At 50.2% G+C, this 22,099-nt stretch overlaps 5 protein-coding genes across 5 annotated transcripts; 3 read left to right on the top strand and 2 right to left on the bottom strand.

Annotated features, from left to right (window-relative positions):
• Positions 1-566: 566 nt before the first annotated feature.
• On the top strand, positions 567-6,720 carry L3040_007232 (uncharacterized protein; the record flags this gene model as incomplete). Its single annotated transcript, XM_007290183.1, has 4 exons — positions 567-2,462; positions 2,521-5,384; positions 5,494-6,379; positions 6,436-6,720. The coding sequence occupies 4 exons, from the start codon at positions 567-569 to the stop codon at positions 6,718-6,720; spliced, it is 5,931 nt and encodes a 1,976-aa protein (XP_007290245.1).
• A 2,980-nt stretch (positions 6,721-9,700) lies between these two features.
• Positions 9,701-11,137, bottom strand: L3040_007231 (uncharacterized protein; the record flags this gene model as incomplete). Its single annotated transcript, XM_066156200.1, has 6 exons — positions 9,701-9,773; positions 9,944-9,956; positions 9,999-10,028; positions 10,081-10,210; positions 10,263-10,395; positions 10,449-11,137. The coding sequence occupies 6 exons, from the start codon at positions 11,135-11,137 to the stop codon at positions 9,701-9,703; spliced, it is 1,068 nt and encodes a 355-aa protein (XP_066011006.1).
• Positions 11,138-12,378: 1,241 nt separating this feature from the next.
• L3040_007230 (uncharacterized protein) lies at positions 12,379-16,800 on the top strand (the record flags this gene model as incomplete). Its single annotated transcript, XM_007290181.1, has 3 exons — positions 12,379-12,468; positions 12,528-16,550; positions 16,603-16,800. The coding sequence occupies 3 exons, from the start codon at positions 12,379-12,381 to the stop codon at positions 16,798-16,800; spliced, it is 4,311 nt and encodes a 1,436-aa protein (XP_007290243.1).
• An 859-nt stretch (positions 16,801-17,659) lies between these two features.
• On the top strand, positions 17,660-21,348 carry L3040_007229 (uncharacterized protein; the record flags this gene model as incomplete). Its single annotated transcript, XM_007290180.1, has 2 exons — positions 17,660-20,266; positions 20,314-21,348. The coding sequence occupies 2 exons, from the start codon at positions 17,660-17,662 to the stop codon at positions 21,346-21,348; spliced, it is 3,642 nt and encodes a 1,213-aa protein (XP_007290242.1).
• A 371-nt stretch (positions 21,349-21,719) lies between these two features.
• On the bottom strand, positions 21,720-21,999 carry L3040_007228 (uncharacterized protein; the record flags this gene model as incomplete). Its single annotated transcript, XM_066156199.1, has 2 exons — positions 21,720-21,744; positions 21,812-21,999. 2 exons carry the CDS (start codon positions 21,997-21,999, stop codon positions 21,720-21,722), a joined length of 213 nt encoding a protein of 70 aa, XP_066011005.1.
• Positions 22,000-22,099: the final 100 nt, after the last annotated feature.

Here is a 22,099-nt window from a genome sequence, read left to right as displayed (position 1 = left end):
TTCTTCTCTTCAACTTCACGATACCCACGATCTGCGATACCCCGAAGAACGAACGGAGCGAACGCAACGCACGTCTGGCGCGCTATCCCTCGTCATACATTGATTTCATACTCTCCTTTTTCTACAACAGACGAGAGATTCTCAGGCTATACCAGACCAAACCAGACTTGTTTCGAATCCTCCTCCAGTTGGTAAATTTGCGCGGTCTTGTTCTCTTTCAAATTTACTCAACATCGCTTTCTCCAACCTCGACTCCTTGAAACTTCCATACCTACCTTGCTTCTTCAACCTACCCAAACACTCACTTCCAACATACGCGCGCATTCCCTTGCCCTTCATCCAAAGTTACCTCCTCTACGGAATTCACCTTCGGCCCCTCCCCCGCCCCCCTTCCCCCCTTCACCTCCCTCCCCAGAGATAAACTATTATCGCGGCGCAATTGCAGCACGCTTCTTCTCAACCTCATGACTAACTTTCTCTTTCCAAGTCGTGACGAACCCATCATTCTCTGGCTCGACCAAATCGATCTTCCTAAAATCTCTACTTCCTCATGTTCAGCCCTCATCATGACGTCAAATAATGCAGACGATCCGTGGGACTGGGGCGTCGACAGACTCTTCCAGGAGCTTTACACATGGCCTAATCCCGATGGCTTCTTGAAACCTGATCCGGTCGCGCTACAAAATACCTTAAAAGAGCAGAATGTCACAGGAGCAGTGTTTTTAATGTCCATCGACAAGGCAGCAGTGAGGAAAGACCTTGCAGTGCAGGGCCTCAACCAGCGTACATTCGTGCTTGCCGCGATTTCCTATTTCAAACTCAAAAGCAAAAAATGGCTTGCGATGAATCCGCATGTTCAGCCCGCCAGAAGTTTCCCTCCGTCCAACAGCCTCGGTGGCTTCCAAGGCAGTTCTACCGATGCGGCTGCGTCAGTGGTCGATCTTGCACATCGACAGCTTCTCGCAGAAGCTGCCGTTGGTGCAAAGGCGTTTGGTACCCCAATACGTACTCCCTCAGACGACCTTTTTGTCAATAAGGAGCAGCCCGACTTCGAGGAATCCACAGCGAAGAGACGCAAGCTTGATGTCGCTGACCCAAGTGCCGAGCAAGCTCCGCAATTTGAAGATGATGACCAGGGCTCCAAGTTTTCCATTTATACTTCGCAAGGGCCAATCATCAACGATCCTGCTATCAATCCTGGTGTCGACCAATCCACCCCAAAGGCCGAACAGAACCAAGTCGCAGGTTCCAACCTTCCAGACTCTCCTGTCAAACCCAAAAGGAGACTCAATCTGGCAGAATTGACCACCGAGCCCCTCCCGGAGAACGTTGTTAGAAATCGCCATGATCCAAGTGCCGCTGACTTCGTCGCTCATCTACTTGGGCCGACGCCATTGGAAGGCTTTCTTTCTATCTATGACCAGATCGGGGGTGAAGAGACCGCCTTGGAAGGCATTCTTCCTGCTTATCATCAGATCGGAAATCAACAGGTCGACGACGCACAAAGGAGATTGGCGCCGATTATCATCGATACCGACATCGACGAGTATCGGAACAAGGAAGTAGCAGCCTACTATAGCTGCTTTCAACGTGATCGTGTTAACCAAGTCGCTGAAGACAACTTGGCTCATGATTCCGATGCTGATGCCGCTATGCAGCTTCATCTCGAAAATTCCTCTCAGCCTACCGACAGTCAATCACACGTCGAAGGTATATCTGTCAACGCTTATACTACCAAGTCAAATCGATCTCGGGATTCTCTGCAACGAGTAGTTGCGTATCTTGGTAAGGGCAAGCTGCCTGTTGACGATGTCTTCTACGAAGGTATCAAGTTTGGCCAAGAGCTTAACGTAGAGGACATGACCAAAGATGACTATGAAATATCATTGCACATGGGAAGTGCCAAACCCCCGGGTCTTGTCAGATATGTCAACAAGCTTATGCGAAATTTCCTTCTTAGCAAGGCTGCCGTGACCCGCGAATCCCGAGCCACCGTCACCCTCATCTCAAAGATCAACAAGGGGAATCAGCCTGTGACTCAAAACTTGACTCGAGTCTCGAAAATCATCAGACCGGCAAAATTCACGGATAGTCTGTTGGCTGTAGATATTAGGCGCAATGGGCAGGTATTCACGGCTGTTCGCACCTACTACGAAGGTGATGATGCTAAGTCTGGACTTATGGGCTTCTTCCAAACTCCATCTTTCACTCTGTACTATCACAATTCAAAAGGGAAATGCCGTGCCAGACGAGAGAAGGTTGTTGATTGGCCCCAACTACTAGGTGATAAGTCAGTAGATGAGTTCAAGTCTCTAGATCCGTTCCAAGTCATGAGCATGCGCCCAGAGCCCCAGGGAGCGGATCCTGATTTCCTTGCGAAGAAATGGGGAGGAGCCGCCGACGACACAGAACTGCCCTTGTTTGGCGAATCAGGCTCCGAGGACGACTTTGAAGAGGATCCAGTACGGCATACACACTCCTTTCTGCATGTCGATGGAAATTGTTCGCTAATAAATTTAGGTCTTTTGGCGCGAATGGGAGCAGGAACAAGGCCATGTCCTTCCGATTGTGCACCAAAGATCGAAGAAGAGATCTGTGATCACTGCAGAAGAAGTCAACGCCGCTATTGACGAGGCAATTACCAACCTGATTACGAATTGGCAAGATAAGCAGCAGCCGAAGATAGAAAAGACTGCATATCGCATCTGGCGCAAATCTCACAACCACGGTACAGAGTGGGAAGATGTTGAGGCTTTTGAAGAGCGTATTGGGTATCTGCAGAGCCGTCTATCCAAGCTGCGCGAGGAGTTTCATACTCTCCCTTGGTCAAGATACAGTGAGGTCGTAGGTAAAGCATATGTCATGGAGCCTACGGTCTTTGAGCGCGAATATCTCCGATGGAAAATCGCTGTGCTTAAGCAAGATGACGTCCCAGACAAACCTATGAAGCAAGCCAAATCTGCTTCCGCCACGGTCATGGAATCTGGTGCTGTTGATAATAACCAAAAGAAAAATTCTCTCGACGACGACAGCGATGGCCTAGGTGATTTTGTTGTTTCGGATGACGAAGATGAAGTCGACGTTCCTGAACACTCCTCGGTAGCTTCCGACGATGACGACGACGAAGCTGGTTTCATTGGTTCAGGCACACCAAGATCTGTCAAATCGCTGCTTGAGGATCAGTCCGAGCAAGATGCGTTGGCCAATGACCAACCAAAACCAGTGTCTGCTACTTCACAAGTTGAGAGCAGCCATTCAGAACAAGACCAGCCATCCGATAAAGAGCTGGATCCTAATCTTGACGAGCTTTTCACGACTGCCAGCAAATTCAGCACTCCACGCAAGTCGACTAAATCTGATGCAAAGCCTAATGCGTTCATTGATTTGACGGCAGACTCTCCACCAAAACAATCTGATTCTTCCTCTGGAGTTCTTATCGATCTCTGTACCCCAGAGAAGCCAGCATCAATGTCACCAGTGAGATCCATTCCCAAGATCAAGATGAAACCTCTCCGCAGTCCTAGCCCTGGCCCCGTTAAGTCAGCAATTTATGGAGAATTACCTCCGGATGTCGATCCTGCCGTTATATCACAATTCTCATACGGTTTCTATGAGGCCTTGGGTGACCGGGAGAGACTGTTGGTTCGGATCTTCCACAAAATGAAGCAACATGACAGAGACCGGCAGCTTGAGTTCTTCGCCCACTTTTCCGATGTCAAACTCTGGGCTATGATGAAGTCCACCATTCAGGAGCATCTCAAAAGCGAAGGGAGTGTCCAGGGCGATCCCAACCGTGAAGGCTTCGATCGGCTCACAATTCTTGTTCAAATCTTTTTAATGTTTATTGCGTGCAAATTCTTTCCTTGGAATGATGAGCCACTGCCGGATGCATCCCTACATGGTGCTTTGCACAACAAAGAAAAGCATTACCCGCGATTCTTCCAGATTGGATGCCAAGTATACCGCTACTTCAATGACTCTTTCCGTGCTCTGCAGCCGGCTTCACCATCGCCAGAAATCAGCCGCAGCAGCACCGTGGGTCTCATAGTTAGTGATGACGATAGCGACGATGACAGTGACGAGGGACCAATTAAGCGTCAAACCAGGCGTCCGCGTCGATCGAGAGAGATTACGATCAATACTACTACAGATGATGATGTACAGGCTGAAGACTCCCTACCTTTAAAGCGTAAGAAGACTATCTTGGAAGATGCTGGAGCCCGATCTCTTCGTGAAAGAAATCGCGAACGCTTAGCTGAGCAAGAACGTCGTCGTCAAACACTCAAGGCCAAGCTTGCACAGTATGGTAGCTCTCTCGATAGAGGCGTGGAATTTTACCAGATAAACGATGCTGCAGCCGAAGGTCAAAAGCCAATTTTTGTCCATGAAGACTTCCGCAGATGCATCAAACCCCATCAAATGAACGGCGTTCGCTTCATGTGGAACCAGATTGTCACAACCGACGGCGAAGAAAACATGCAAGGCTGCCTGCTAGCTCATACTATGGGTCTAGGAAAGACTATGCAAACTATATGCCTGCTCGTCGCTATCGCAGAGGCGGCTGCATCCCCAGATGAATCAATCTCTTCTCAAATCCCTGATAGCCTGAAGCAAACAAAAGCTCTCATTCTCTGCCCAGCAGGCTTAATTGATAATTGGATGGATGAACTTTTAGGCTGGACTCCTCCAGACATATTGGGAAATCTATGGAAGTTAAACAGTTTTGATATATCTGAGCGCTTAGATGCAATTTCAGAGTGGCATGAAGCTGGGGGAGTTTTGTTATGCTCTTACGATGGATTTCGCAATATGCTCACAAATTCGGCCGGTAAGAAGCAAGGCGCTCGTCTTACCCAAGAAGAACACATGCGCGTTCAAGACCAGCTTCTGAACGGTCCAAATATCGTCATCGCTGACGAGGCGCATAAGATGAAGAACACTTCCTCGAAGCTCACGAAAGTCGCAACTCAATTTCGCACTCTCTCGAGGATTGCTCTAACTGGCTCTCCACTTGCCAATAATGTTGGGGAGTACTACGCAATGATCAACTGGATCGTTCACAACTACCTTGGTTCCCTGAAGGAATTCGACCGCAAATATAAGAATCCTATCGAAGCCGGTCTATTCGTCGAGAGTACGCAACCTGAGAGACGCACGTGCCTCAAGAAGCTAAAACAACTGAATGAGGAACTCCGTCTCAAGGTTGACCGTGCCGGTATGCAAGTGCTGAAAAATGAGCTACCTCCAAAGGTCGAATTTGTCTTGACACTGCCGTTGACGGATATTCAGCGCAAGGTCTACTCGATGTACATCGAGACACTGAATGCGAGCCGCAACCAACTAACCAAGGATGGCGAGGTGAAAACTACAACCTTATGGTCTTGGTGAGTCATCTTCTTATCTACGTTGTCTCATGAATCCCATGAACATCGTCTTACCCTTCGATCGAAATCTATCTGAATGAGTGATTGCTAACGCCCCTGTGTTCTACAGGATCGCAACCCTGTCGCTGCTGTGTAATCACCCCTACTGCTTCAGCACCAAGATTCAAGAGCGGAAGGGAGCCCCTGAAAGTGACAAGGACCGTGGAGAACTTTCTTCGGCTCGTGCTCCTAACGACCAAGACGATACCACAGTGGCCGATGTGGTGAACGTGCCTCTTGCCGACACCGGATTATCACAAAGCTTTGTCAACGAGGTCATGGAGCTTTTCAATAGCGAAGATTTACACTCAGTTGAGTTATCTTACAAAGCCTCGATACTTTGCCAAATCCTGGACTGCGCTAAAGCTGTTGGAGACAAGACTCTCATATTCTCTTCGTCTATTCCTACCTTGAATTTCCTGGAGCAACTTTGCAGAACTCAAGGCAGACCCTACAAGCGGCTGGATGGCAAGACCAACATCCTCAAGCGTCAAGCCCAAACTAAGGAATTCAACAAGGGGGTAGACGAAGTCTATCTTATCTCTACCACTGCTGGCGGACTTGGGTTGAACCTACAGAGTGCAAATCGCGTCGTCATCTTCGATTTCAAGTTCAATCCCATTCAAGAAGAGCAAGCGGTTGGACGCGCATACCGCATTGGGCAGCTTAAGCCTACCTTTGTTTATCGGTTTGTGTGTGGAGGCACTTTCGAGGATAACATCCATAATAAAACCATATTCAAGGCTCAACTCGCTTCAAGGGTCGTCGACAAGAAGAGTCCTTTGGTGGCCGCGAGAAAATCCCTCGGCGAATTTCTGCACGAGCCGAAGGAAGTCCCTCAGAAGGACATTTCTCATGTCAGAGGACTAGACCCAGTTCTTGACAAGGTTCTGGACCTGAACCCTGGTATTATCCGAAAAATCGTGCAGACTGATTCGTTTGAGATTGACGACGATGTAAGCCATATTTATGCCCCTCTTCAAAATGAATTTAATGCTGACTTGTGGTCTAGGATCGCCTTACTGCTGAGGAGAACAAGGAGGTCTTAGAGCAAATCAGAAGCGACCAGCTTCAGCGCTTGCAGATGATGCCCGTCGAGATTCCAGCCCCGGTCCTAGCAGTTCAACAAAGTCCTCGTGTTTCGCACATCACACCCACTCTACCTCAACGAGCTCGGTTCACTCCCCCACAGAGACCTCCTTTCGAGAACTCAACCAGCGGTAGAGCTGGACCAGCGGCCTCACATTACTTCGAAGGTTACGCACCCATTATGGGTGGATTTACCAGACGCGAATGATAGGTAGCCCGGAAGTTTAGTTGGCGCAAGGCTCTTGATTAGATAGATCGGTAGCAATGGAATCCGTACTGTGTCTTGATATTCTTTGTGATTTAGTTTCGTTTTTGTCTTTCCAGAGCCTTTAAATTATGGCTTCTTCTCCTTGTCGAAGGGCTTTTATGGACGAAGTATCTGCAAGAATGCAAAAGACGTTTGCTCTACAGACCGATCATTGCATCTCTAAGCACCAATAACGCAAGGCAGAGTATGCCGTCGCTAGCTTAAAAGCGTAGCGGGTGTCAGGAGCTGCAGCTCGAGGGGGTGCTGACGGGCGCTTTACGCAAAATTGAGGGACCATGGGAACGCTGCTGCTGGAATAACCAGCTCATGATTCTTGGTTTTACTTGAACTTACCTGTCTTGAACGGTTCGAGGAAAATCCATCCATTCAGCTCCGACTGCAATTAGACTACTTGCCTGCTCTGTACGAGGACATCCATTCCAGCTGAAACACGCGACTCTGGCTCGCCTGGCCGTCTAGTCTCGCTGGGGCAAGAAGGATATCTGAGCCTAGCTATTATTTGAAGTTTTCCCTTTGGAATTGCCGTGACGGGGAGAATTCACTTGTCATGCATGGTAACTGCTTCATCGCGACCTTGGTAGCAATGGAGAATGCCTCCCATTCAAATCAAAGAGTGTGTAGTGTCGACGTGATTAGAAATTGAAATATATTCCACTGCCAAATGTTCAAATTCAACACACGGAATAAACCATCCTGCCTCGGGATCGTCGAGGTTGCTCTAAAAAAGGGTTAGATGGTACGCGCTGAGCGAGCGCGCTGAAAAAACCACCAAAACAGAATGAACGCGAAAAGATGCAGAAATGGTGTTCCAACCGCCAACCCGCCCCAGCCTGTATCAAAAAACCGATCCCAAAAAATCGCGAACATGAACAAAGTAACAAAAGCGAACATGCAGAGTCAAGAACACACCTAGGCATCTGTGGCCATCTGAAGTCGACGTCCTGGAGCGCACTTCCTGAAGGCATCCTGAGGTAGGTAACCGAAACCTCTTCCCATTAGACCAACAATCCATAGCAACCCCCAACTAAGCTACATGCTCTAGGTGGATTCCTCTCTGAAATTGATGCCTATGTAGTCGTAGCTCACGTTTTCGCCTCGTGGTCCGTGGTGAATAGCCGGAGATTTCCCGGCATACCGAGCTAAGCAGGAAGGAACATCAACGCGCTTTCACCTTAGTCCAGTCCGTGGATATCCTGAGCCTTCCGAATCTCCTGTACCGAGCTGAGCCTTTCCCTGGTTGATATTCTGCCATTGGTTTGCTCAATTTTCACTGGTTTTTTCTCGCAGGATTCCTGTCGTATGCGAAGTCCGGAATTGTCGATTCATGGCATGGCATACAGATATCTGCTCCTCGGGCCGGAACGAAACTTCGATACTGAACTTGACTTCTTCTCTCATATCGCCCTTCCAGAGGTTTGAAGGCCCTCTCCTCCGTTTACGGACACGGAGGGATATCTGACTCTACTCTTACACATCGCCGTCGAATAGGTTCCCAGCCAGCGAGGCTTTCAGATTGCTACACTTCCAGATGCAGTGGATCCTGCTGCCTATATACATGGGATATTTTCAGTTGGGTGATTTCATGTCGACTGGAAGGCTGAACAGAGTATTCTATCACGTCAACTGACGACAGTCGCAAGGATGAAGATTAGAATATTCCATAGCGAGCCGATATCCAATATCGAATAGAACAACCAGCTACCGACGAGCTACGCTGACTACCTTGGTTGGATATTCTTCCTCGGTTATCACAGCCACTGGCTGTTATACCATTCAAAGCCGCAGAAAAGTTGAGGGGGCGCAACTCGCGAGTATCGTTCTCTCATCTTGCTTCTCAACTTCTGATTGCGCTGAAATTTTCTAGGCATATTTGTTTACTACTGCTGCTAACTGCCCTAGGACGTGGGCCCTTCCAGATCTCGGCCAGCCACCGATAGACCCTTCAAGATCCCTTATATATATTTTCTGGTATTGGGGATTAGCGTGGCTGAAGCAGCATCTGGGCTCACATCCAAACACACCCCCACACGCAAGCATCGAGGAAGACAGCTCGATAGGTCCTTGACCAACCAGAGAAGTCTATGGAAAGGGAAGGTTCTGGCTATATATGGGCTCGTCGGCGCCGGGTGGCACACCTTACGACATTATGGGTCTGCGAAAATTGGAGATCAAGGCTCTCCCTTCCAGGCCTAATTCGAACATATTTTTTTCGGGCATTCGGCTAGGTTGCGAAACTTTGCTGCAGAAATGGATTACTTGGAAGGGGATAGAGAGTCTAGGTGGCAGGTGACCAGCCATGCCATGAGCTAGGCCTGTTGTTACGCTGCGTTTCCTTCCGACAAGATTGGATTGCTGAGGCGGGCGGCCGGTGGCCATGAAAACGGCATGGTACAGTACGATGGGTTGATACCGAGTGCGTCGTGGGGAGGAGTTGAGAGATCCTGCTGGGGGGTGATGGAGGAAGAGGTAGGATGTGCTGGACAGGACGCGTAACGCAAGACGCAGCGAGTAAAATATAAGCCATATTGATTAAAATACGCAAGATTTTTGCATGGCACGGATAGAATGGAGGGCAGTTGTCGTTCAAATGCCAAGCAAGGTGAGTTTGACTCGGAGAATCGGACTATGAAACGACCATTGCACATTGTTCTCTCCCTTGTAGCTAGCTGTGACGATGTGCTGGACGCCGGAATCAGAGGCGCGGACTAAAGTGTGACATGGTCGGAGGAAAGATATTAGGGTACGAGTATTGTTTTCATTGCGGGCGTTTATATGGACCCATGATCAATGCTGCACGATATATATAATCAAAGCGAGCTTGCGAAGCTTTGTATTACCGGAGAGCTCCTTCCCCTATAAGGGGGAATGTGGCCTCATGAAAAAATGCAAATAACCTTTTTTAGCGAATGGAATTGATTAGTCAGTTAAAAAGTGCGCGTGGTGACGGGAGGCAGAATCCTAGAATGGCAGACAACGTGATTGAAGTACCGGTACTGACAATTGAAAGATTAGAAATATACTATTATTTCGAACTTCAAATCATTCAAACAAACACGCCTCTTCAAATTCTATGAACTCTTAATTGCGCGTGTATACCTTGGTATGTGCACTCCCAAGCTCGCTTTGATGTTACGTAAGCTGCTTGCCATTTACGTCAACTTACTTGATATGTCGTTCTCAGTACTTTGAGTCTGCCATTAGTTCATTTATCCACACACCAACTTTCTCAGCGACCGTCTCGCTGTGGCCTATTTTCAGGTTAGTATTGGATCAGGACTGTGGGCAGGAAGGGAGACGTGCGAATACAGAATCCGTGGGGGATACCGCCCTTGTCGATCATCATGATTGGCTTGGAACTCTTCCTCGCCCCTTCCCCACCCCCTCTTGCAGCTATGAGTGCATCGCGGGTGTGGTCTGCTACCCAGTGATCCTAAACGCGGTTAGCCTGAAGCGAATAAAGGTCGTTAGGTTGACGGGCGTACGTTTTGGCCAAAGTAGAAGATCAACTTCGGTGGTGTTTCGGACTTGGAATCGGGGTCCTCGTGCTCGATGCCCCAGATATCCTGGTCCCATCTGTCTTCCGCGATAAAGTCCATTTCGTCTTTCGCCATATGTCTATAAATGATTAGCGATTTCCCCACCCAGAACGGGAACGGACATGGACATACAATGCTTGCCAAACTCCCATTCTACTCTTCAAGAACTGCGTCGTGACTTCCACAGCATCACTCGGCATCCTCGTCACAAGTCCAACCAGCCACGTCAACACTCCTCCCGGCACCAGAAGTACCAGTCCCTTCGCCAGTGTCCCGACCCTCTTCGCAAAATCCGGGATCCGGAACAACGTGCTAATTTTCAGCCCGCTCGGCGATTTCGCAATGTGCGTCACGGTAGGAAACAGCAGAATCCCCGCCTCGATCCTAACATGCGAGGACCTACCCAAGCGAGTGATGATCTCAAGCAAGATGTAAGAGCCGACAGAATGCCCGACCAGGATCACGCTCGTGTAGGGCTGGCCTCTTTGCGGGCCGGACGGGATGCGGAGGGCGGTTAGGGAGGCGAGAGAGAAGGTGATTTGGTCTTCCAGGCTGTACGGGTGGGTTACTGATTCTGGGATCGTTCTCGGGTCAGAGGGAGAGTCGACAAAGCCGGCGAGGGATTGTCCGTGGATGTGGTAGAGGGTTTGGGGGTCCTGGGTTGGGGAGCCGAGGAGGGGGTGCAGGGCGTGCAGGAATGTTTTGTAGTAGCTGATCAGGCCGGGATTACCTGTTATCATGAAGATTAGGTGGTGAGTAGCGGAGGAGGAGGTAGATTCGGGGTGGATGGAGATTTGGGAGGGGGTGGTGGTAAAGGTCATGATGAGATGTCAGAAGGCGAGTGTCTAGTCTGGAGGAGGTTGAGATGTCGGCTCGACTGGGTTGGAGAAGCTCAAGACCTCAGGTTCCTCCAGAGAAACATGACAGAAAACATTCGAATGAGGATTGCACAGACATAAGAGAACGAGTGTTGTTTGTTGTTTAATGATGATGGTTGATGGTCTCAATGATTTGAGGTTCTTGAAAGCGAGACTTGGCGGCACTAGCTAATAATCAGATGCCTTTCTCGTTACCCCTTTTGCGATTGTTGACATGGCAGGGCAGCTGCTTTCTCTATCTGGCCATTATTTGGCACGTGCCAGTGTCTGTCTACACAGCTTGAAATACCCAGTAGTACCATGTTTCTTTTTCATTGAGCTTCTTGAACCTGGCCCATCACTCATATTTAAATCAAAATGTCACGAGTATCCAATTCATCTGACTTGTTGATGTCCACCCAAGCATTATTGGCAAGGAAACTTTCCCAGTTCAATGATTGTGAAGGGCCGAAGGAGACTGACCTCCTGCCGCTATTGCATATTAGGTGCAGCTGCGCTCCAGTTGACGATACTCACAGAGCTGTCAGGTGATCTGTGAGTCACCTGATCGTCCTGTGAGAGTGTGAGTGTCGCCCCACTAATTGACAAGCTAGATGCTGGCGTGCTGAGAAACACCCGTACTCAGGTAAACCCGCTACTGATTCAGCCCGCGAGCTTGTTTGTCCATCACAACTACTACACTCGACACAGAGATTACTACCACCGCGACCGCCGACCCTCCCCCCCGTCCTTCGCATCCAGCTATCCAGGACCTCAACCCTCAACGCCTCCAACTCGACGCGTTTTGCATCCACACCCGTTCAATCGGATTCTACGCCACTCCCAGTTACGACCTGTGACGCTTGTCTACCGCCCATCCATAGTCGAACGACACAGGAACTTTGCGCAAAGCTCGGTGCATCTACATCTGCCAAAAAGTCATCGAACACAGCACCGTACGCGTTCCGCCATTCGATCGCGCGCCGACTCGAGCTCTTGCGCGCCCCATTTTCCTCAGACCCACGACGCCATCGCCTGGACCGTACTTACATACAAACCCCTCGCTCACTCACTCATTCACTTCCAGTCCAGTCCCGTCCGCCACAGCAGCAAATCTGATGCGCAACGCTGGCTCCTGATGCGCCGAACCTGACCAGCACGCCTACGAAAGCCATTGCCGGTCAACAGCCGTCGATACTGCAAGCATGGCTTCCATTCAGAATGCGCCAGCTGTCCAGCAACCTGGGGCCCCAATGGCGCCACCGAACCAAGAGGCTATGAAGAATTACCTGCAGGTATAATACTACCTTATGATACCCAGTAATGCTTGCCAGCGTAAGCTAACTGGTTCAAGAAATACAAGCAGATGAAGGAGGCAGGCGTGTCGGAGAAGGACCCCGAATTCGTACAGGTCCACAAAATCCTCACTACTATGCAACAGGCGCAGGTGTACCAACAACGGCGCATGCAGTTCGCCCACCAGCAGCAGCAGCAACAGCAGCAGCATCAACAGCATCAACAGCAGCAGCAGCAACAGCAGATGCAAAACACCACCAGCTCCGCAGCAAATGGAACCAACGGTACACTAACTGCTCCCGCATCTTCCACCTCCCAACCCTCCACACAAGCTCCGACAAGTACGGCTTTGGGTCCATCTGCCATCCCCACGACAGCCCCGCTCACGTCTGCACAAAAAGGAGGTGTTCAAAGAACAGCACCTGGAGGTGGTGGGGGCTACTTCTCGCCAGAACAACTTGGTCTTCTCAAACAGCAAATATTCGCTTTCAAGTGCTTGTCGAAGAACCAGGGCATTCCGCAAAGTGTGCAACAACAGCTCTTCGCATCCCAAAAGAAGGCTATTGTACACTATGACAGTTCCCTCGAAGGACTGGCCCCGAGAAAGGACGATGCGCCTTCGACGAATGGGGTAGAGGGGGCTTCAGGCTCGAAGCAACTTGTCGGACCCAAGTTACACGAATACACTGGATTTGAGAACCCGCGATCCCTACTCAAGGACAGGCTCGATTACTCTAGCCATAAGAACCGTGACGCACGTCCCCTGATTCCCAGTATAATGCCGTCTGGTGTCGATATCGAAAAGGCTCGCCGAGACAGAGAGGTGATCATCCATAATCGCATGGTAGCCAGATTGGAGGAACTCAGAAGCCTTCCTGGCAACATAGCCCATTTGGATACCCGGAACGATGAGCTGACTCTCGAGGACTCTGTGAAGGTCAAAGCTTTGATCGAGATGAAGATGCTGGGTCTCTATCAGAAGCAGCGCATCATGCGGGAAAAGGTTGGTCGTCAAATGATTCAATACGACAACCTTGCCATGACTGCCAATCGTACCAACTACCGCCGAATGAAGAAGCAGACTTTACGCGAAGCTCGCATTACGGAAAAGCTCGAGAAGCAGCAACGCGACGCTCGGGAAAGCCGCGAGAAGAAAAAGCACGTGGACTATCTTACACATGTCGTCAACCATGCCCGTGAAATCAACAATGCTGCTTTCAATCAGAGAAAGAAGATCGCGAAATTCGGTGCCATGATGCAACAACAACACCAGAACATCGAGAAGGAAGAGCTGAAGAGAATCGAGCGAACCGCCAAGCAACGTCTGCAAGCCTTGAAATCCAACGACGAGGAGGCGTACCTGAAGTTGCTCGACCAGGCAAAGGATACTCGTATCACTCACCTTCTTCGGCAAACCGATGGGTTCTTGTCACAACTTGCATCGTCTGTCAAGGAGCAACAGAGAAAGGCTGCCGAGCGCTATGGTAATAATGCAGACGAGTTCGCCGAAGAAGAGTCCGACGACGATGAGGAAGATGAGGAGCAGGATGTCCGTAAAATCGACTACTATGCCGTCGCACATCGCATCAAGGAGGAGGTGCACAAGCAGCCTTCCATTTTGGTGGGTGGTACCTTGAAAGAATACCAACTGAAGGGTCTTCAGTGGATGATCTCGCTCTACAACAATAACCTGAATGGTATTCTTGCAGATGAAATGGGACTTGGAAAGACTATCCAGACCATTAGTTTGCTCACCTACTTGGTCGAAGTGAAGAAGCAGAACGGCCCCTTCCTTGTCATCGTTCCTCTTAGTACCTTGACCAATTGGAATCTGGAATTCGAAAAGTGGGCACCAGCCCTCGGCAAAGTTGTCTACAAGGGACCACCAAACGCTCGAAAGCAACAGCAGGCACAGCTCCGCTATGGCCAGTTCCAAGTTCTGCTGACAACTTATGAGTACATTATCAAGGACAGACCAGTACTGAGCAAGATCAAGTGGGTCCACATGATTATTGATGAAGGTCATCGTATGAAGAATGCCTCATCGAAACTCAGCGCCACCCTTACACAATACTACAACACTCGGTACCGTCTCATTCTTACCGGAACACCACTGCAAAACAACTTGCCTGAGCTGTGGGCTCTTCTCAACTTTGTTCTCCCGACTATCTTCAAGTCTGTCAAGTCTTTTGACGAATGGTTCAACACACCATTTGCCAATACGGGTGGTCAAGACAAGATGGAGTTGACGGAAGAAGAACAAATCCTCGTGATCCGTCGTCTCCACAAGGTCCTGCGGCCATTCTTGCTTCGTCGTCTCAAGAAGGATGTCGAGAAAGACCTTCCCGACAAAACCGAAAAGGTCATCAAATGCAAGTTCTCTTCTCTTCAGGCTCGTCTTTACAAGCAAATGGTTACCCACAACAAGCTTGTCGTTAGCGATGGCAAGGGAGGCAAGACAGGTGCTCGTGGCCTGAGCAACATGATCATGCAACTCCGAAAGCTTTGCAATCATCCCTTCGTATTCGATGAGGTTGAAAACCAGATGAACCCTCTCAACACAAGCAACGATTTACTTTGGAGAACAGCTGGCAAATTTGAGCTTCTTGACCGCATCCTACCTAAGTACCAGGCGACCGGTCACAGAGTTCTCATGTTCTTTCAAATGACGGCTATCATGGACATTATGGAAGACTTTTTGCGGTACCGTGGTATTGTGTTTATGCGTTTGGATGGTACCACGAAATCCGATGATCGTTCCGACCTTCTCCGTGAATTCAATGCTTCCGACTCGCCATACTTCATATTTTTGCTATCGACGCGTGCCGGTGGTCTTGGTTTGAATTTGCAGACCGCCGACACGGTCATTATCTATGACTCGGATTGGAATCCTCATCAGGATTTACAAGCTCAAGATCGTGCTCATCGTATCGGCCAAAAGAACGAAGTTCGTATTCTGCGACTCATTAGTTCTAACTCAGTCGAAGAGAAGATCTTGGAGCGCGCCAAATTCAAGCTTGACATGGATGGCAAAGTTATTCAGGCTGGTCGGTTCGATAACAAATCTTCCGAGACTGATCGTGATGCTATGCTGCGTGTCATGTTGGAGACTGCGGAAGCTGCGGAGGCATTGGAGCAAGAGGAAATGGACGATGAGGATCTCAACATGATCTTGGCACGCTCAGATGCCGAGCTCGAGATTTTCAAAAAGATTGACATGGAGAGAGCCAAGGATCTTACATACGGCACCGCGGCTGGAAGTAAGCGTATCCCACGTCTTATGGCCGAAAGCGAGCTTCCCGAAATCTACATGTCTGACGGTAATCCCATCTCGGACGAGCCAGAGGAGGTCAAGGGCCGTGGTGCTCGTGAGCGAACTCGGGTCAAGTACGATGATGGACTTACTGAGGAGCAATGGCTCCAAGCAGTGGATGACGACGAAGATTCTCCAGAAGCTGCTGCCGCTCGCAAGCAAGCTCGGAAGGACCGTCGTGAGAACAATCGTCTCAAGAGAGCCGGAGAGCTTCCAGGTTCCATTGAGAATTCGCCAAATGGCAGCCGCGAGAGTACCGAAGAACCTGAGCCTGAGCCTACCCCCAAGAAGGGACGAGGCCGAAACAAAGTCGTGAAAAACGATAAGCGTAAGGCTGACGATCTTGACGACGAACCTCCTCCAAAGCGAAAGCGCGCAGCCAATGGTCGAACCTCTAAGGGTGCAGTGCCAGCTATGAGTATTGCGCACCGAACTCTTCTTCAAGGCAGTCTCCGTAGGGCCTACGATGCCTTGTTAGAGATCCCGCATACAGATGATCCTTTATCTGACGATAGCGACGAAGATTCAGCTCCACTGACCTACCCCCTCGTCGAACCCTTCCGTGTGCTGGTGGGAAAGAAAGACTTTCCCGATTACTACATGCTGATCAAGGAACCAATTGCCTTGAAGAATATCGAAAAGAAGATCAAGAAAGAGGAGTACTCCAGTCTTGGCGACATGATGGCGGACATTCGGTTGATGTGTCGGAATGCAAGACAATACAACGAGGACGGAAGCCCAATTTTCAAAATGGCGGTCAAAATCGAAGTAAGTCATGTTGTCTCTATCTGGATTGCTGGCATTTGCTTATATCTACTAGAATAGCTTTGAAGGCATCATCCGCGACGAGATGAGTGCGCACCCCGAACTTGGCGAGGGCGATAGCTCTGCCCCCACGACAAATGCTGGAACCCCGAATCCAGCCTCTTCTAACGGAAAGCTCAAACTCAGCTACAACAAGAACGCATCTGCAACAAATGGTGGTGGTGGTGGTGGTCTACACAGTGATGATGAATAGGGTCGGCATTGGCGTTTGGAAACAACGGCTCTGTAGTTACGATGTTGCGTCTGGGATGGAGTTTGCATTTGCTTGCGGGTTACTGGCCTGGCGGCTGAACGGTTGTGCTGGGGTCATAGGCGTTGCGCGAGCAATAACATTTGGAGAGAAAATTTATCTCTTGATCGATGGACACCTACTTTTGGGCGAAGACTGCCTAGATTGTACTTTGATAGAGAAACAGTGGCGGTGTATGAATTACGGCATCCTGAAAGATATATCCGTGTAATCTTTGCAGAGATTCGCTTGCTTGGTCAATTTTCAACTTTACTCGATTTCAATGCCATTCTTTTTAACGCGGTGGGAAACAGATGCCGGTAATCGGGTCCAAGCACAAATTCGAATGGCAAAACTGACAGTCACGTAATGCAACTTGGATAAATGTACAGCATTGCTATTGAAAGTATTGAATAGTCTGCGATAGATACCCAAGTTTTAAGCCAGCGTCTCAGGTACCGGTAGTCTTAGCATTTTCAGACCCCCAGACGCTACAAGCTAAGGTACCCTCATCACGTGCTCACCTTTCATGGCGCTGTTGATCCTAAACGGATTAGCGTACCCGGACTTAGCGCGACTTGTGTGCCTTGACAATTTGTCGGCAGCCTCACCATTACGACCAGCCTTCTTACCAGATTAATTTGGGCTCAGGTATCGGTTCTATAATTCTGGTCGACTTTTTTGCTTAGTCAGATGTCACATCGCTCCTAGCGACTTTCCTCCTTTAGTCTCGGTCAAAAGCACTTGCGCCCCGACGCGCCTCAAACCCGACTGCGCGACTATACGACTCTTTCGAGGAAGCGCATACCTAGACAAATCAATAATGGCGGCTGTTGAGAATGGGTCTACCAATGGGGTAGCAAATGGGCATAATTCTGAGTCTGCTGGGCACAGAGTGATGAGCAAACGATTCTCGGACATCCCCTCGGCAATCGATATTCCCGTTCAAGGAGAAGATGATGACCAGGCCGTTGAGATAGACCTCGAGGATCTTCTGGACGACCCGACGGAACTGTGCACTCTGCTAGAAAATGAAGGCGCGGCGCGCACCTACTGGATGACGGTCTCCCTAGCATATGCGAAGCAGAAGAAGGTCGACCACGCAATCGAAATGCTGCTCAAGGGTGGACAAGCTATGAAGGGCGGGCCGAAGGAGAAGCTCAGTATGCTTACCTGCCTGTGCTGGATGTACTTGTGGAAGAGCAGGGAGGCTCCTCGGGTTGCGCCGGAAGGTTCATTAAGTTCGGAGGCAAAGACGAAGGAATACTATCTGAACCTTTCGACACAGACTCTAAACGAGGCACTACGTATCAATCCCGGATTTCCTCCCCTCTTTCTGGCACGCGGTGTTCTACAACTACTGAAGGCTTCCCTACAGCCACCTTCGAAATCCTCGGCACCTGGTGCCCTGGACCCAGAGAAGGCAGACATTCTGCGCGCGTCGGCCAAGTCTTTTGAAGATGCAATTCGCGCCTCTCAAGGAAGGAATATGATGGCAGTATTGGGGAAATCTAGGGCACTCTTCTCGCTCGGGAAATACGCGGAATCTTTGGAAGGTTATCAAGATGCCCTATACAAAATGCCGGATTTGGTAGACCCCGATCCACGAATTGGAATTGGCTGCTGTTTCTGGATGCTTGGATACAAGCAAGATGCGAAAGTAGCTTGGGAGCGAGCTTTAGAGATCAACCCAGATTCCAAGATTGCGAACATTCTTCTCGGCCTTTTCTACCTCGATGCTAGCGCCCACGTTCCTACGAATGGGCCAGAGTTCATGCAATTGTACAAGAAGGCCATGACGGAATACACACAGAAGGCTTTCAAAGCTGACAAGAATCTTCCATTGACTTGTGCTACGTTTGCTGGGTACTTTTTGTCGAGGAAGTCCCTACCGAGTGTTGAGACGTTGTCCCACAAGGCCATTCAATACACGGACGTCAATGCTATTGCAAGCGATGGATGGTATCTTCTGGCCCGAAAGGAACACTACGAAGAGGACTACGATAAAGCTGCAGACTACTACAGACGGGCGGATGAAGCAAGAGGTGGAGCCGATCGTGGCTACCTCCCCGCTAAGTTCGGCGCCGCTCAGCTTTCAGTACTGAAGGGTGACTTCGGAGAGGCAAAACTGAGACTGGAGAAGATGATACAGCAATCCAAGAATGCGGAGGCCATGATTCTTCTTGGCACCCTTTACGCTGAAGAGGTATTTCAAAATCCCACAAATGGGCCCAAGGAGGAGAAGTCACTCGAGTGGAAGAAGGCCGTCGGATACCTTGAGAGCGTCCGAACGGCGTGGAAGGACTCCAAGAAGAATCTGATGCCCGATGCCTCCGTTCTTCTGAATCTAGCGCGTCTCTACGAAGGCGACCAACCAGACAAGAGTTTGCACTGCTTACAGCAAGTGGAGCAACTGGAATTTGACCAGATCCCCCAGAGCGAGAGACCGACAGACAATGGCGACGAAGCTGCGTTCAAGAACAGCATGCGGGAAGGTCTTCCGCCTCAGCTACTCAACAACATCGGATGCTTCTACTACCAGGGCGAGAAGTTTGAAATGGCACGAGAAATGTTCCAGGTGGCGCTGAGCGCTTGTGTTAAGGCTGGGGAGAAGCAAGAGGAAATTGATACCGATGCTCTCGTCACCACTATCAGCTACAACCTCGGACGGACCTACGAGGCTAGTGGACTTCTTGGTGAAGCAAACACCGTCTACGAAGGCCTTCTCGAACGCCATAGCGATTACACGGATGCGAGGACCCGACTTGCATACATTGCTCTGCGTCAAAATCCGACAGACGAGGGACCCAAAGCTATCAGTAAGCTCTATCAAGATTCCTCGGCTGACCTCGAGGTGCGAGCACTCTATGGCTGGTACCTGGGTAAGCTGCATACTCGGAAGCGCGCCAACATTGCCGAGGATCCCGAGCTTCGGCATTACAAACACACGTTACAGAACTACGAGAAGCATGATCGCTATGCTTTGATTGGTATGGGAAATCTCTACCTGATCACTGCCCGCGAGATGCGTCGCGAGACGGATCAAGAGAAGCAAAAGCGAAGTGGAATGTACACCAAGGCTGTCGAGTTCTTCGAGAAGGCGTTACAACTGGACCCGAAAAACGCCTACGCCGCCCAAGGTATCGCCATTGCTTTGGTAGAAGACAAGAAGGACTTCAAAACCGCCCTGTCCATCTTCGTCTCGGTCAGAGATACAGTCAAGGATCCGAGTGTGTATATCAACCTTGGCCACATCTTTGCAGAGTTGCGACAGTACTCGAAGGCTATTGAGCACTACGAGCAGGCTTTGTTGAAGGACCGCCAAAAGGATGCACAGATTCTTGCTTGCTTGGGCCGAACGTGGTTAGCTAAAGGCAAGGCCGAGAAGAACGCTACGGCATTCGCGAAGGCTTTAGAATTTTCTCAGAAGGTCAGTACCTGCTCCAAGGAAACACAATTCAAACTAACACAGTACAGGCTTTGGAGGTTGCACCCGACCAGATCCACTTCAAGTTCAATATTGCTTTCGTGCAAATTCAACTTGCTACGAACGTTTACAATCTGGCCGAGTCGCAGAGATCGTTAGCCGAGCTTCAAGCTGCGGCTACAGGGCTCGAGGAGGCTATCGAGTCTCTAGAAATTATTGCCCGAGACCCTCAAACACCTTACCCTAAGCACGAGGTCGAGCAGCGGGCCAACATGGCACGAAACACCATGCGAAAGCAACTGGAACGCTCGATCCAAGCCCAGAAGGAGTACGAGGAGAAGCACGCTGAGAGAATACTAGCTGCGAAGCGAGCTAGAGAGTTGGAGCAGAAGAAACGCGAAGATGTGCGAATTGCTGCCGAAGAGGCTGAGCGTGCGAGGAAATCCAAGATTGCTGAAGAGCGGCAGAAGATTGCGGAGCGGGACCGTGAGCTTGCTGAGGCTCGAAACGAGGAGCAACGTGCTCGTGAAGCTGCCGAGATGACCACAGACAGCGAGACGGGCGACAAAGTGAAACGCAAAAAGAAGCCGAGTCGCGCCGCAGGTGGCAAGCGCAAGAAGAAGACCGAAGACGGCATCACGGAAGACGACGAGAGTGGGGTCGAGCCTCGGAGGAAAAGCCGCAAAGCAAGCGGCGCTGACACTGATGAAGAGAAGCCCAAGAACAAGAAGCGGAGGTTGGCGAAGAAGCCTGCCCTGGAGAAACCCAGCAAGTTCAAGAGCAGCGAGATTGTGGTGGAGAGCGACAGCGAGGGGGACGACGGAGCGGCTGAGGCGGCAAAGGCTATGGAGAGCGATACATTTGGCGAGGAGCAGAATATGGATGTTGATGCTCCCAGCGACGAGGAGACGGTAGCTGCGCCTGCCTCGAAACGCAAGAATCGGCGGGCTATGATTGACTCTGATGATTCGGATGAGGAGGGGAAGGACGCTGAAGATGCTCCCGCGCCGGCGAAGGACGATTCTTCGGCGACTGCGAATGGTGACGCTAATGATACCCCCATGGCGGATTCGGATGACGAATAGAAGGGCGGCTGGTTCTACCTGCTTTTGAGGGCTGTAAAGAGCGCCACCATGCGAACGCGGTTTTCGAGTCAAGAGGGATTTGCCTGCGACCGACAGTACAGACAGACTGCATCTTGAAAGTCGAACAAGGACTGAAGAAGGCTCACAGCACAGTGTCCTGCTCGATTTTTTTTTTTTTTTCTTCTTCCTCATTCTTTTTCTCCTACGGGCCCGGATTCATTGGGTTGGGAACGGGAGGGTCGGGTTGGGTTGTACATTTGGTGTAAAATATCAGAGGGGGGGGATCTATCTGGGGGTCTGGCATGGTGATGGAGTGTACCATACGAGGAGTTGAATATAGCTCTTTTTTTCCCCCCCCCCCCTTCTGTTGGTTACACAGGTGGTTGATAGTCTAGACTGATCAGGTGGTTTGTAGTGTTAGTAATGTCTGGTATCTGCTCTCATGGTTGTGGCGGTTCCTTACGGGAACCGCGGGTGTGCACATGCCACCGTCACATGCCACCGCCAAGCCCAGGGCTTCTCGCACCTTCCCCTTCCATCACGGCCACCACGGCCCTCCCTCATGTGATCCGACCCCTTCTCTGTTCGTTCTGGTACGGCTGTTGTCGCTCTCCCCTTCCTTTGCTCCTCGCATCGACACGTAGCTTTCATTGCCTGTGACTCGATATCGCTGTCTACCCCCTTCCTGTTTTTCCTCACGCCTCGTGTGGAAGGCTAAGCGAGTGGGTAAATTTTCTTCTTCAGAGATCAG

Source organism: Drepanopeziza brunnea (assembly GCF_022702325.1).
Source record: "Drepanopeziza brunnea f. sp. 'multigermtubi' strain 214-2 chromosome Unknown ctg12, whole genome shotgun sequence".
In the NCBI taxonomy this organism is placed as follows: domain Eukaryota; kingdom Fungi; phylum Ascomycota; class Leotiomycetes; order Helotiales; family Drepanopezizaceae; genus Drepanopeziza; species Drepanopeziza brunnea.
This window is presented reverse-complemented; position numbering and strand designations above follow the sequence as displayed.